The sequence below is a fragment of the Abramis brama genome, assembly GCF_963993115.1.
Source record: "Abramis brama genome assembly, chromosome: 7".
NCBI classification, from domain to species: Eukaryota; Metazoa; Chordata; class Actinopteri; order Cypriniformes; family Leuciscidae; genus Abramis; species Abramis brama.
The window spans coordinates 24,052,777-24,066,259 of NC_139969.1; the positions used below are offsets into that span (position 1 = coordinate 24,052,777).

Genomic DNA, 13,483 nt, shown 5'->3' on the forward strand with positions numbered 1-13,483 from the left:
GTTGTGTCCACTAAAGTCTTTGAAGCTATATTTAAGACAAAAGTACTGATTAAACAAGGATTAGTTTAATTTTAGGAAAGTGTTCGAAAATATGTGTTGCCTCAAATGTGATCTGTTTAATTGTGCTAATGTAGCCACTGTCCAGTAGATGGGGCAATAAACAAGTCCACTGAATTTGCCACTAAAGCGCCTGTCCAATTTTGTTTCTGAATAGATGACGTAGGGAAAACGATACCCCGCCCCTGAAATGAATGTCCAATAGTGTTCTGAGGTTTTGATTCGACTTTCTTTTGATTGGGTGTGGAATATAGAGTGGGCGGAGTGCAGGATAAAACCTTATATATGCGTTGTACTCCCAAGATTAGTTTACATTACAATTGACAAACACAGAGTAGCGCTCTATTACACGGTGGGTTGGAGCAACGACGTGAACGCTGGCGCCTCACGGCTAGTAACGGGGTAAGATGAAACCCTTTCCTCTGCCTATGAAATGATTCTGAGATTTCTTTATAAATAAACTCCAGGCCATTACTTTCTGAATGCAACCACATGCAGCTCAGAGGTTGGTTACACGGTCAGCTTGATTAAAAATAGCTACTCATAGCGTGCAAACTAATAACCAATTGTAAACGTACATAAGACATGCCCGTTTATATTTTTCGATTTTAATAGCTATTTAATTCGTTTCTTTTGTTGTGTTAACTTTCTGACTCATAAAATATGAAAAATACCAAGTCTGTACAAGAGCTTTTCTCTTCTCTTGTGGTCATCATCTGTATCTCTGAGACTCCAGATTATCACTGGAAGAGTATATGAACCCATATTGATGCTGTTTTTGTCTGTAGGAGTCATCTGTTGCGCGACCACCTTGAGGTGATCAGATCAGAGGTGACAAATAATTGATTTAAAGGACCCACTGCACAGATTTAGGCACCAAGCTGAACGTCATCATCTGACCATTTGAAAACATGGTGCAAAACAAAATCACGGAGGTCACCGGATTCCATCGCTCCTTCAAGGTTGGTTACTTCTTGTTCTGACTTGCCAGAAAATGGCTTAATGTCCTGAATGAAAGTGAAATTTGCAAGCTTAAATGTGTGACACTTGACAGAAATGTTCCTGTCTTCCTGTTCCCAGGGGCTAAACCCTTTCAAGACTGATGAATTCATAGATCCGGAATCCCATCTTGGCTCGTCCTTCAAGAAAGACCACTCGTCAAGGCCTGGTACAGCTATTTTACCTGCTGTTTCAGTAATATTGACCGTTATTATCAGTCTTAATGGTTGACGTAAACTCTAAGGAGGTAGAGATTCAAGATAACTTTCTCAAGAACTCATTGTGTGTTAGGCAAAGTTCATAATAGATTAGAGTGTTTTTTTTTTTTTTTTTTTTAAAGACCTGCCATCCAGCAAGCCCATCGATATCCCTGATGCCAAGAAAAGACATAAGAAGAAAAAAAGATGCAGAGCCACTGACAGTTTCTCTGGACGTTTTGAAGGCAAGCTTTATTTATTCTCAGGCCTGGAGTTAAGCTTCACTGTATGTAGAGGGTAAATATTAATTTTCTTTTCTTTACAGATGTTTACAAACTTCAAAATGAGATTCTTGGTGAAGGGGCTTATGCTGTTGTACAGACCTGCATCAATCTGATCACCAATAAAGAATATGCAGTTAAGGCAAGTATCAGCAACCTCTTATGTAAAAACTGCACATCACTATATCACTGTTCATGTGGCTTTCAAATAATTAGTGTCTTATCTATGTGCAGGTTAAACTCCAGTCACAAAAGCAAAATACCTTCTTAAGCTGTACACTCCTTGCATGATTATTGCTCTGATTTTACTGTCACAATCCCAGATCGTAGCCAAACCAGTGCTTATGGTTGATGCCGAAGTGCTAAGTATAAGCAGTTAGCAATGTGATCTTGTGACATCACTCATGCTGACACACTGATGTTTTCAAGCAAGTTTAATATTGCAGCATAGTTTTGAGTGAGAAATGCAAAATGTGCTTAAAGTAAAACTAATGAGAAAATAAAAGGCTTGTTTTAAGCCATACAAAATATCATAACTTTGCAATACAATATTAACATCAATATGTATATATATATATGTGTGTGTGTGTGTGTGTGTATATGTCAAGTTACCAGATTCTTTAGAGTAAATTCTGACACAAAAGTTGCATTTAACTTTTGATTGCAGGTGCACATTGTTAGCATGTTCTTTTAAATGTGTTTTTATTAACACTCCCAAGATGTGTATGACCCTAGGTGTAGTATGTTTTGAGGAAAGCAGCCAAGCAAACTTTATTTTTTTGCGTATAAATGTGGCCAATGTTCCAGTGCGAACAGATCATGGTTCTGGATTGACCATTATGTGCAAAAGAACGATTTAAAAGACGTCACACAGCAAGCTGTCTGAAAGTGAACACTGAGGACATGCGATTACGCGTTTATTTATAGTGATCTGCCGCAGAAGCCAGCAAGTTTATGCTCAGACAGGCAATATTAAAAAACAAAGCTGAGGATTCAAAAAAGAGTGCAGAGTTTTTAAAAATGTGCTGTCGCTGTAACACTTGTGAGGTCTGACATATCACTGTCCTTCCACTGACTACCTTTCGCAATTGTCTTTAAAGGAGAACTCCGGTCAATTTTAACATTGAGCTCATTTTTTTGTAAATTTGGAGTGCTGTCAATACAGAGAACAACGACAAAAATCAGTGTTGTCTACACCATGTTATCTTCTTTTTAAAATTTGCACCCTGTTGACTTCAATGGGGCAAGTTTTAAACCTGCTTTTAACCTCTTAACATCCTTGATGTGTCATTACAAGTGCCCAGCCATGTTAGATGATTCCTTCAGAGTGAACACGGGTGAATCTGACTGCAGTAGATGTGAAAGATATGAATAAAAATGAATGAAGTCCAAAGTAGTCGATTGTCGAGTTCACGCGCGTGATCCTAGGTAACTAAACCTATGCGCGTGAACTCGACAATCGACTACTGTGGACATCTACTGCAGTCAGATTCACCCGTGTTCACTCTGAAGGAATCACTCACATTGGCTGTGCACTTGTAATGACACATCAAGGATGTTAAGAGGCTAAAAGCAGGTTTAAAACTTGCCCCATTGAAGTCAACAGGGTGCAAATTTTAAAAAGAGGATAACACGGTGTAGACAACACTGATTTTTGTCGTTGTTCTCTGTATTGACAGCACTCCAAATTTACAAAAAAATTAGCTCAATGTTAAAATTGACCGGAGTTCTCCTTTAACTTCTGTCTGATATGTAAAATCTGACTCCCATGAGTGCAGAATTGTGGTGAATGTTGATATAGAGTGATGTAAAATTCGCATGAATTCCGTTTTGACTGTTCAGACCGAGGTCGCATTGCAAAAAATCTGACCTGTTTCTGATTTAGGACCACACATGGAAGTGGCCGAAGTCGGAATTATAAAGACGGTCATGAGAAAAACAGTCGAGTTGCATATGAGCAAAAAAAGTTGGGCCACATTTGCCTGCAGTCTGAACATGGCTGTGTCCTGCCTTAAATGTAGTTTTGCATAAGAATAAAAGTGGGTTTATGCTGGGTCAGATGGCTCTGTTTTAATGTTTCAGCCCTCATCAGGAAATACTGGACACTAGCTTTGATTCATGGTGGTTTGAGCTTTGTTCATACAAGCTGTTTTATTTGTGTGTGATGTGTACTTCTCTCTGGAACATTGGCCTTCCAGCTTCTGTGCTGCTGCTGCAGCTGTGAAACAAAAATAAATGACTATTGTGCCTGTTCAGCAGAGAAACTTCCCCTTTTCAATTGTTGTTATTGTGAAGCAGGACATGTTAACTTTGAAAAAGCAGTGTGGTTTCTCGCGTTACATCTGTTTGACCTCTAGTAGATGGATAAGGTAATATAGAGGGTGCTAAATGAGGCATGTGCAGGACGTTCATGTGGCATTTCCTAGCAAATGTTCTGTAACTTGCCAAAGGAAAGACAAAATTGAAAACAGCAGGTTCTCCACATGGCTGATGTCATGGAATATTGTTAAATTCCAAGAGTCCTATGAGCTGGTGTGCATTTTTGGATGTTGGAGAAAGTTTGAAGTTGTAATTTGCGTACCGTGCGACCTGAATCGTGTAAAATGTTTTGCTAATGCTAAACCGGATATTTATTACAAAAGATGTTAAAAATGTATATATAATAATATAAATATAATATATAATTTTTTTTTTTTTATATAACTCCCTATTCAAAGAATCCTGAGAAAAATTCAATTTAAAGTATTAATCCGCATTGTTTTCAACAATGATCATACATTTTTTTCTTGAGCAACAAATCAGCATATTAGATTCAGTGATTTCTGAAGGATCATGTGACACTGAAGACTGGAGTAATGAGACTGCAAATTCAGCTTTGCATCACAGGAATAAATCTAAGTTTAAAATGTATTCAAATAGAAGTTATTTTACATATAACAACTTTTGTTAGATGCGATTTAATCGATTTGACATCACTAATTTAAATTAAATTAACTGCTATAGCCCACTTATCACAACATTCCCAGTTGTTAATGGCCACAAAATTGGTGGCATGCCACATGGTAGGCTCTACTAAGGATTTTCATCATTTATGGTGCGTTCAAGTCCTCCTGGGAAGTTCGTATTTACGATTTGGGAAGTCATGTTTTCGACCTCATGTGAGTTTAAGTCCCTTTCGTCAGAGCAAGATGGTGGTGTACCTTCTTTTAAGTAACCACCCAAAAAAACGTAAGATTTTTAAACTTTCTAGAAAATGAACAAAGACTGTGCGTCACCATCAGGTGTGTTTTGCTTAGTTTTTAATTAATTTATGAAGCCTCTGTAAAATGTCAGTGCACATTGTTATATTCCAATGCTATTGTATATTGTGCAGGCAATTAGCTTATTTCGTTGTAAAAAAATAAAGCCTTACAATGTCACTTCTAAATGCCTTTAGTATATGGGTATTCCGCATTTCTCACTGACTCGTAAAATCTGGGCTTAAAGAAAATCCAGTTTCCCACTCGTATGTACAACTTTTTGGTGGCGTTCATGTGCGTACTCGTAAATTACGATATTTCCGACTTGACTTGAACGCACCATTAGTCAACCCTTCGTTTGTGATGGGGAACCTGCCACTACGTTGTTCATCGTACATGGTCTGGGTGCCCTGAATGTTGTGAAACCTGATCATCTGTCTAGTCCGTTGGCTTGTAAAGCCTGCTGAATCAGTGGTCTGAGATGTTCTTTTGTAGACCGGCAGTGACGTGTCATCTGTGTGCTTGCTAATCTCCCACACATGCCGTGCGTGGGTGATCCACAAAGGGATGTGCAGAACTGTCGACTCGAGCTGAATACTGAGATGACGTGGGCATGTCTGAGAGTTTTGCCACTTAATAGCAAATGTGTACTTATAGGGCAGTCTCCAGGTAGCAAATGAGCCCATCAAAACAGACTCATTGTGTTCTGACCTTGACTTGCAGAACTGTGTCCTTCCTTGGGTTTGTATTGGGTCATTAAGATGATGTTTTAATGTTCTACAGATAATTGAGAAGAGGCCGGGCCACAGTCGGAGCCGTGTCTTCAGGGAGGTGGAAATGCTCTACCAGTGTCAGGGTCACAGGTACGGAAAGCCTTATGTGACACTATTGGTCCTTTCCCAAACCTCTGTAAGATACCTCGTTTTGGCCAGACTCTAAAATGGCATTTAACCATCACAGAAATCTAATGCGACAAGCTAATTGGGCAAAAAATAAATCCAAGATGGTGGACAGGGGAGAGAAAACTTAATACTGTTTAGCTTCGCAACATGCTGATGGCAAACTGTGGGGTCGAGTCTCATGACTGTTAAGATGCTGCCTACATAGATTGCAATACTGCTAATTAGGTTTTGGAACTAAGCTTGCGAAGCTCATTGAAAATCCTTTAAGATACCATCATGTTACAATGCCTAATGTTAATATCTTTTCTCACCACAGAAACATTTTGGAGCTGGTGGAATACTTTGAGGAGGAGGACAAATTTTATTTGGTCTTTGAAAAACTGAGAGGCGGTAAGTAGTGTGGGTTTTATTTTTTTGTTTTTGTAAAATAAATATTTTTATTCAGCTAAGACACTAAATTGATCAAAAGTAAAGACATACGTTTACAAAATTTCTATTTCAATTAAATGCTGTTCTTTTGACATTTCTATTTTTAAGACCACTCAATTATGTATCACGGTTTTGTAATAAATAATTATAAATTTTACTTGAGCATCAAATCAGCATATTAGAATTACTCTGAAAGATATTGAACTTTAAAAGTTAAACTTCGAACTGGCATTTATTCATTTTCTCAGGTTCTATCTTGACCCACATACACCGAAGACAACACTTCAATGAGCAGGAAGCCAGCATAGTGGTGCAGGACATCGCCAGTGCTCTGGACTTCCTACATAACAAAGGTTGGGACCTTTAGTAGTGATACAACACAATGTCTTCATGCGGTCTATATATTACCAACATAAATGTTTATTCATTATGTCTTCTACTTGTTCTAGGGATGGCACATCGAGACCTAAAGCCAGAGAACATCCTCTGTGAACATAGTGACAGGGTGAGTCTCTCTCTGTACACGAGGAGACATGAGACATCTGAGGAGAACACACATGCACTGCATTTCTGACCAGATTTTTGACGAATATGTTGGGTACAGTAGCTTTTTTTTTTTTTTTTTGCTTTTTTTTTTGCTTTTTTTTTTTTTTTGAGCTGTTGAACAAAACCTGAATTGACCCATAGGAATACTCAATGCAACGCTCTTAACTCCCTTCACTATGACATTTAAAAGGGTTATTTTCTTTTTCTTTTCTGTAGATTTCTCCAGTGAAGATCTGTGATTTTGATTTGGGTAGTGGGATCAAACTGAATAGTGACAGCTCACCCATCTCCACCCCTGAACTCTTGACTCCGGTGAGTTTAACCTCGTAAGGACCACTTAAATAGTGTTCAACCAATATTTTTGATGGCCAATGCTGATACCTTAGAGCAGAGTGGCTGATGGCCTATATTGTATAGTACTATTTCATTTAAAGATGGTCAATGACACATGCTGCAGTGAAGTTTTATATTTATTTTACATAATATTTATTAAAATAGAAATAATTTGAAAGTGAATCAATATGAAATAACTCTAAACAGATTTGTACTTTAGATTATTTAATGAGATTACACTATTTTCCATTAATAAAATGTTAAAATTATTAAAAGAGCTATAGGACATGTGATTGTAGGATACATTTTGATTAAGAGCTATGAGGCTGGTTGGTGTTTAAGAACTTGTAAATGCCCACAAATTGAACTTATTTCCATATGAACGCATTGTCACCTACATTTCATCTGATATAAGTGTACATAAATCAAGTCACTAGTCAGCATTGTAATGCCATTTTTATTGCCGCTTCACTGCACTGTTGTCCTCTGTCAAAATAAGAACAACAGAGATAACGGTTATTGCTTTAAAGCTACAGCCAATAAACCTCCATTTGATCGCGTCCAGTAACTGAGTTTTGTGAGGCTTCAACATCTGTTTTTATGTGCAGTGTTACCATAGGTAACAGAATTATGTCAAGATTACAGATCAAGGAACAGTTGACCTTAAGTGGTTTAATTACCTCTGAGTCTGAAGGGAACAGGCAAAGGTCTTTTAATGTGAATACTTTCATGTACAGAGATCAAAAACAAAATTCCTCATGGAGATCTTTTCACACGTATCTCCCTCTTCTTACTGCACCCTGGTGGTGAGCACTCAGACTTTTTTTTACAGTCTATTCTTCTTGATGTCTGCAGACTCTGGAACTGGAACTGGGTGGGTCAGAGCTCGGATGGTGTACCCTTTCCATTTACTTTTAACTTGGACCATAGACTTTGGTTCATCTTCAAAACACAAATGGAGACATTTTAAATAAAACCTGAGATTTCTGTCCCTCCATTGACCGTTATTCCTCAAACTTTGACACTTCAAAAATTTCATAAAGACCTCTTAAAAACAATCCTTATGAATCAAGCAGTCTAATCCAATTCTTCTGAAGATTCATTATGATGAACCGATTTTAATTTAGGCTTTTATTCACACATAAACATTGACCAACGTACAACGTACATGCATGCATAAAGTACATAAAATGTGGTCAACGGAACCTTAAACGTGCTTGAACAAAAGTCTTAACTGAACAAGTATTTAATGACAATTATCATTTGTGGGTGAACTATCCCTTTTAAATGTTCTAACTCTTTGTTGCATTTTTCACCCACAACTGTGGTTTTACTTGCTAGAATAATGACCAGGGAAAGTCCCTGGTTTTGCCAGAACTAAAGTCCTCTCATGCCATAACATTCTGTTCTTAATCCATTTGAGAACATGCTGTTGAGACTGATGCAATGCCAGCGCTAACTTTCAGTGGTTGGTCACTGATATAAACAAGGTGACTTAACGTCTTTGTGTACATCACTTGCTAATCCTAACCCTGTAGCCTACATGTTGTCTGGAAACACTTTCCTTTATAACGACGGGAGGAAGCGGGTGGGGCTGCTCATAAGCGACAGACAGCTTTGTGTGATACTCCTAAGATTCCTCTTGCACAGAGGAGCGTTATGTAAGGACTCAGTCATGCTGAAAGTAGAACCAGCTGGGCAATGAACTGACAATTGGGGATCATTGCTGGACTCTCGGTTTGTTGAATCACAGTGCACAACTGTGTCTCTAGTGAAAGGGATCCATTTGCGCTTCCATAATCAGGTGATCTTGTATTAGCGTCAATTGTTTAACCAATAGTTATTTCTTCTGATTACAAAGGCATTGTGTCATAAGATCAACTGGCCAAACATCTTCTGGTAAAAGCACACAGTGACATTTTATCATGGCACACGTTTCCTTGAAAGTGATGCCCCTGACACCTTTACAGGGCTCTGATGGTTTGAGGGAACATGGAGTTCGCTTGCGAGGTTACCAAGGCTTGGGTTTAGATTTGTCAGGGTCAGAGGGAAGGCAGCCCAGGCTGATTTTTAGGATGCTATTTAAGGACACAGTCTCCTCCCCCTTCTGCATAATGTATTTAGCCGCCTCCGTTTGCATCAGTGACTCATGTAGTAGTTGTGTAACAATCTTTTTTACCAGACCGCTGCACTTCCATAAAAATAAACTGGTCTGCTTGTCCCGCCAAACTGCTAACCTCCTGTGTTTTTGTTGCGTTAATTATTAGTGCACCATTCAGGATGTCCGTTCGTATGCGTGTTATGTAACACTCAAGCAGGGTTGGGGCTTGTTTATCCCCAGCCGGTGTAGAGCGGCTTAAATTCTTTTTCTCTTTTTCCCCTCGAGCAGCAACCTTTTGGCCTAGTTTCCACATGACGCAGGGCAGACAGCAGCCTGTGGTCCCTGCTGGAACAGTTGTCCGCTGACGCGCCCAGGTCTGAATCGGATCAGGCCACCCCAGCTTAACTCGGAACAATGAACTTGATAATGCCTCTGCAGGTGAAAAAAAACAGGAGAGGCCAAGCTGAGGGATTGCTGACAGCTCTGACAAATGATGTAGCTCTAAGTTGCTCACCTTGTAATTTGTTACCGTACATCAGAACTCGTTGTCTGACCTAGGGACATGCTGATAGGATGTTGTAAACATGAAGTGAAACAGAACTTGAGGCTGGATTGTTCCTCTCTGCTCTACCCAATAGTGTACTTGTGGCATTTAAAAACAATAGTGGAAATTTTTGGACTTTTCTTTGCATGTCTGAGGACTTTTACAGTGTGTACTAAAGTGTTTTTAATTCCTGCAGTGTGGCTCAGCTGAATACATGGCCCCTGAGGTGGTGGAAGCCTTTAATGAAGAAGCTAGCATCTACGACAAGCGTTGTGACCTGTGGAGCCTCGGCGTCATCCTCTACATCATGCTAAGTGGATACCCGCCCTTTGTGGGTCGCTGTGGAACAGACTGTGGTTGGGATTGGGGAGAGCCCTGCCAAGCCTGCCAGGTACACCACACATCTAGTTTGCTGGGAAATCGGGCAGTTTCGAAAGTACTGAAAGTCCAAAACTTTCCAGTGGAATTGTAGTAGGAAAGACCTAGTAGGACCTGGTCTAGCCATCTTGTTTCATAGTCAGGGCTTTATTGCCTGGGGCAACTAACTTTTTATTTGGCTTTAATTTTTTTTTAGTTTAGTTGTAGTTTTTGTGACTGTATCGAAATATGAATCGAGAATTGTGATATTTTACTGTTATATTTTTGGTGTCATAACAACAACCTTACTTTTATTATTTATTTATTAATTAATTTATTTATAAGGGAAGAGAGCGATGAAATCAATCAATGAATAAATCAATCATTTATTTTAGTAGTTATTACTTTTGTGGCAGGGAAAATAAAAATCTGAACCACTGGCTTGACCGGTCCAGTACAAAAAAATCCCTGATCCCTGTTACTACAGATGTTTAATACCATTCATTACAATTTGTCCACAGAGCATGCTGTTTGAGAGTATTCAGGAAGGTAAATACGAGTTTCCAGAGAAGGACTGGGCACACATCTCCCCTGCAGCCAAAGACCTCATCACCAAGCTGTTGGTTCAGGATGCCAAAGACCGCCTCAGTGCCGCCCAAGTACTGCAGCACCCATGGGTTAAAGGGGTACGTCCATTACTTCCAATCTCTAGGACTTTGTAGACTTTATTTAACCCAGTTAACATATATTTGCTGCTTTGACTTATTTGACTCATTTCTGTTAATTTTTAGTGTGCACCAAACACTGTGTCTGCATCCATACTCCATCAGAGGTGGGTAAAGTGCAGAATAAAGGCCCTGATGTACTCACAGAAGTTTTCGCTCTTCTCTTAAAGGGGTAAAAATAAGTTTGAAATGCGTGAGTTTTGGTGTACTGTTAGCAAACATCCCAATGCCGCCCACACTGTTGCGAGTGCCGTTTAGATGAATATGTAAGGTAGTTCGAATGGGTTTAACAGCTTCTCGGGAATTTCAAATTCTCAAAACAATCTTCAAACAGATTTTGTTTGGATTTTGTCACGAGTTTGTTTTTCAATTCTGCTATCAGGGCCTATATAATACAGTATATCAGGGCCTTAATACATTTCTGAATCCTATTATCCAACAGCAATAGTTTTGACTGTAAATACCAGATCATTTAATATTCATGCTATCCTGACCATCAATGTCTTTTCTCCAGGGGCGGTAGCGCTCAGGACCTGACGTTCTTTGCAGGGCAGGCCGTAGCCATGAACCGGCAGCTGGCTGAGAGGGAAGAGAGCGAGGAGCAGCAGCAGCAGCTGGAGGAGATCTCCTCCCCACTTCTCTTCTCCAGCAGCTCCAGCTCCATGCTGCTGTCTCCACCCTCGAGGTCCAAGCTGGCCCGCCGCAGGAAGACCGCAGGCAGCCAGCACCAAGGGCCAGTGTGTGCTTCTGAACTGCGCCAGCTCCTCGCCCCACTTGTGCTCGTGGGCGACTGTGCCTGATCTCTACCACCTTCTCCAGCCTCCGATCATCCCCGACGACCTTTATCAGAATCTTCAACTAGGCAGTGTGTTGACCTATGACCTCTCTGCCCAATTACTTTGTGGGTCGTAAGCTTTCGTGGGAAGGACTCTCGTGTTTGTAGCACTTAAAGCACCTCCAAGGCCCCCTGCACACAGTTTTGATTGGGTAAAATGTGGCTGTTGTGGCTGGAAAAAGACTTGTTGATGTCTGAGAGTCCCTGGAATCTGTCAATATAACAATGTTTACGAAAAGCACGAGAATCAAAGGACTCAAGCTGCTTCCATTCCTCTACAGTTGGACCCCACAGAAGCCATTTAACTTCTAAGCATTAGAAAAACACTTTTGCTGTTTGCCTTTGCGCTCACATGGGACCCCCAGCAGCCGAATCTTTTGTACTTGCGCAGTCTTTGAGACTTACTTTTTCTTCAGTAACTCACAAAGTGATAATGATGGCAGCCTGTGACTATGTAAATAAGCAGCAACTGTTGTTGGGACTTAAGTGGCAAATTAATTTATAATTCATTCAAGTTATCCAGGGCAGAAACTGCAGCCATGTTGTGCGGGGTTCATATCCTGAATTATCAAGGACCTTATTTGCCTATTTCAATCCACTGTATTACTGTAAAAACACTTGTTTCTGCCAAAATCAAATCTGAGCAGTGCTTTCTGCAGAAACCTCAGGATCTCTTTCTGAATGAACAACCAAAGCAGATTTAAAAGCTGAAAGACCCATTCTATGTAAATTCATTGGCGTTTAATATGTCTTGTCCTTGCACTGGAAAGTTCCGCTTTCTTTTTTTTCGTTTTTTTTTTTTTAGGGAGGGGGCACAACTTCTGTACTTGGCCTCTCAGGAAAACAGGATTTGGTTCCATAATCATGTTTCCACTCCATTTTCGTTTCCTCCTCTTTTGACCTGAAACACCATGCAAATGCCATGGGGGTTTTGAGGAATTGACAGGTGCATTTTCAAGGCTCTGCTGCAAATTCTGAGAAGTCTAGCATTTGCATTCCCAACTCCTTTTTCACCATTCATTCAGTTAGTCATTGAACATTTCGTGTACACACGGGCTCTGTCAATGACTCCATTCACTGTTTGAATAAAGGTGATTTATTCCACGAAAAGACCTTAAGTCCTCTGTTAGCCTCCTTTTTGTGCTTGTAGACAGACATCTGAGAGAAAGGTAAAGCATAGACGTGCAGAAAAAACTCCAGAAACCAATGTGCCGTGCTGCTATAATATTTTGCCCCCCTGCCACCTTTTTTATTTTTTTGTGCTAGGAAGGGAGATTTTTATCTTCACTCTTTTTAAAAAAAATTGTTTGTCTATTGGTTTTTAAAAGTTGTCTAACTTGTGTTATGAGAAAATGTGAGCCCCCCTTTTTTTTGGTCCTCAATAAGTGCCAATATATAGACCAAAGGCTTGATTTCTTCTAAAATATTACTTGTTAGTGTTGTTCCACATTTCCGATCTATGATGACTTTAGACACTTTAATGTTTGATAGGTTTTTCTCATATACTGTAGATCAACCTGGAACAAATATAGGTTGATAGGTTTTTCTCACCAATAATATGCAGATCAACCTGGAACAAAACACTTTCACTCTGAGCGAAGCAAAGCCTATCATTGAGGTTTTTGGTTTAATAAGTTAGTGGTTTGTCTTACAGTAAGACTTTTTCTTGAAATGCAAAATAATATATATTTTTTATTTTATTTTTTCTGACAGAAACCACCTAGGATGGAATCTGCTGAGTTTAGTCTTTCCTTCTGAGAAAGACCCCATTTTTATTTTTATTTGGCATTGTTTTTTCATAGAAACCCCCTCTACACTCATGTAAGGGACCAGTGGTGTACCTTTCGTGGTTATTTGTGTATTTTCATGTGGGTGTATTTTTCTTTTTTTCTTTTTCCATCTGACCCAGGGGGGCCAAATAAAGAACATGGAAAATTG

At 39.6% G+C, this 13,483-nt stretch overlaps 1 protein-coding gene across 1 annotated transcript; it reads left to right on the forward strand.

Moving 5' to 3' along the window:
* The first annotated feature begins 327 nt into the window (after positions 1-327).
* mknk2a (MAPK interacting serine/threonine kinase 2a) lies at positions 328-13,483 on the forward strand. Its single transcript, XM_084120037.1, has 14 exons — positions 328-459; positions 846-1,019; positions 1,138-1,225; positions 1,397-1,498; positions 1,579-1,676; positions 5,557-5,636; positions 5,992-6,065; positions 6,353-6,457; positions 6,554-6,609; positions 6,867-6,962; positions 9,825-10,019; positions 10,507-10,671; positions 10,777-10,817; positions 11,225-13,483. The coding sequence occupies exons 2-14, from the start codon at positions 969-971 to the stop codon at positions 11,508-11,510; spliced, it is 1,437 nt and encodes a 478-aa protein (XP_083976163.1). The 5' UTR covers positions 328-459; positions 846-968; the 3' UTR covers positions 11,511-13,483.

Coding starts and splice junctions, on each gene's coding strand:
- mknk2a (XM_084120037.1), top strand. CDS start 969: ATGGTGCAAAACAAAATCACGGAGGTCACCGGATTCCATCGCTCCTTC. Junction 5,637..5,991: donor TACCAGTGTCAGGGTCACAG/GTACGGAAAGCC, acceptor TTCTCACCACAG/AAACATTTTGGAGCTGGTGG. Junction 10,818..11,224: donor GCATCCATACTCCATCAGAG/GTGGGTAAAGTG, acceptor TCTTTTCTCCAG/GGGCGGTAGCGCTCAGGACC.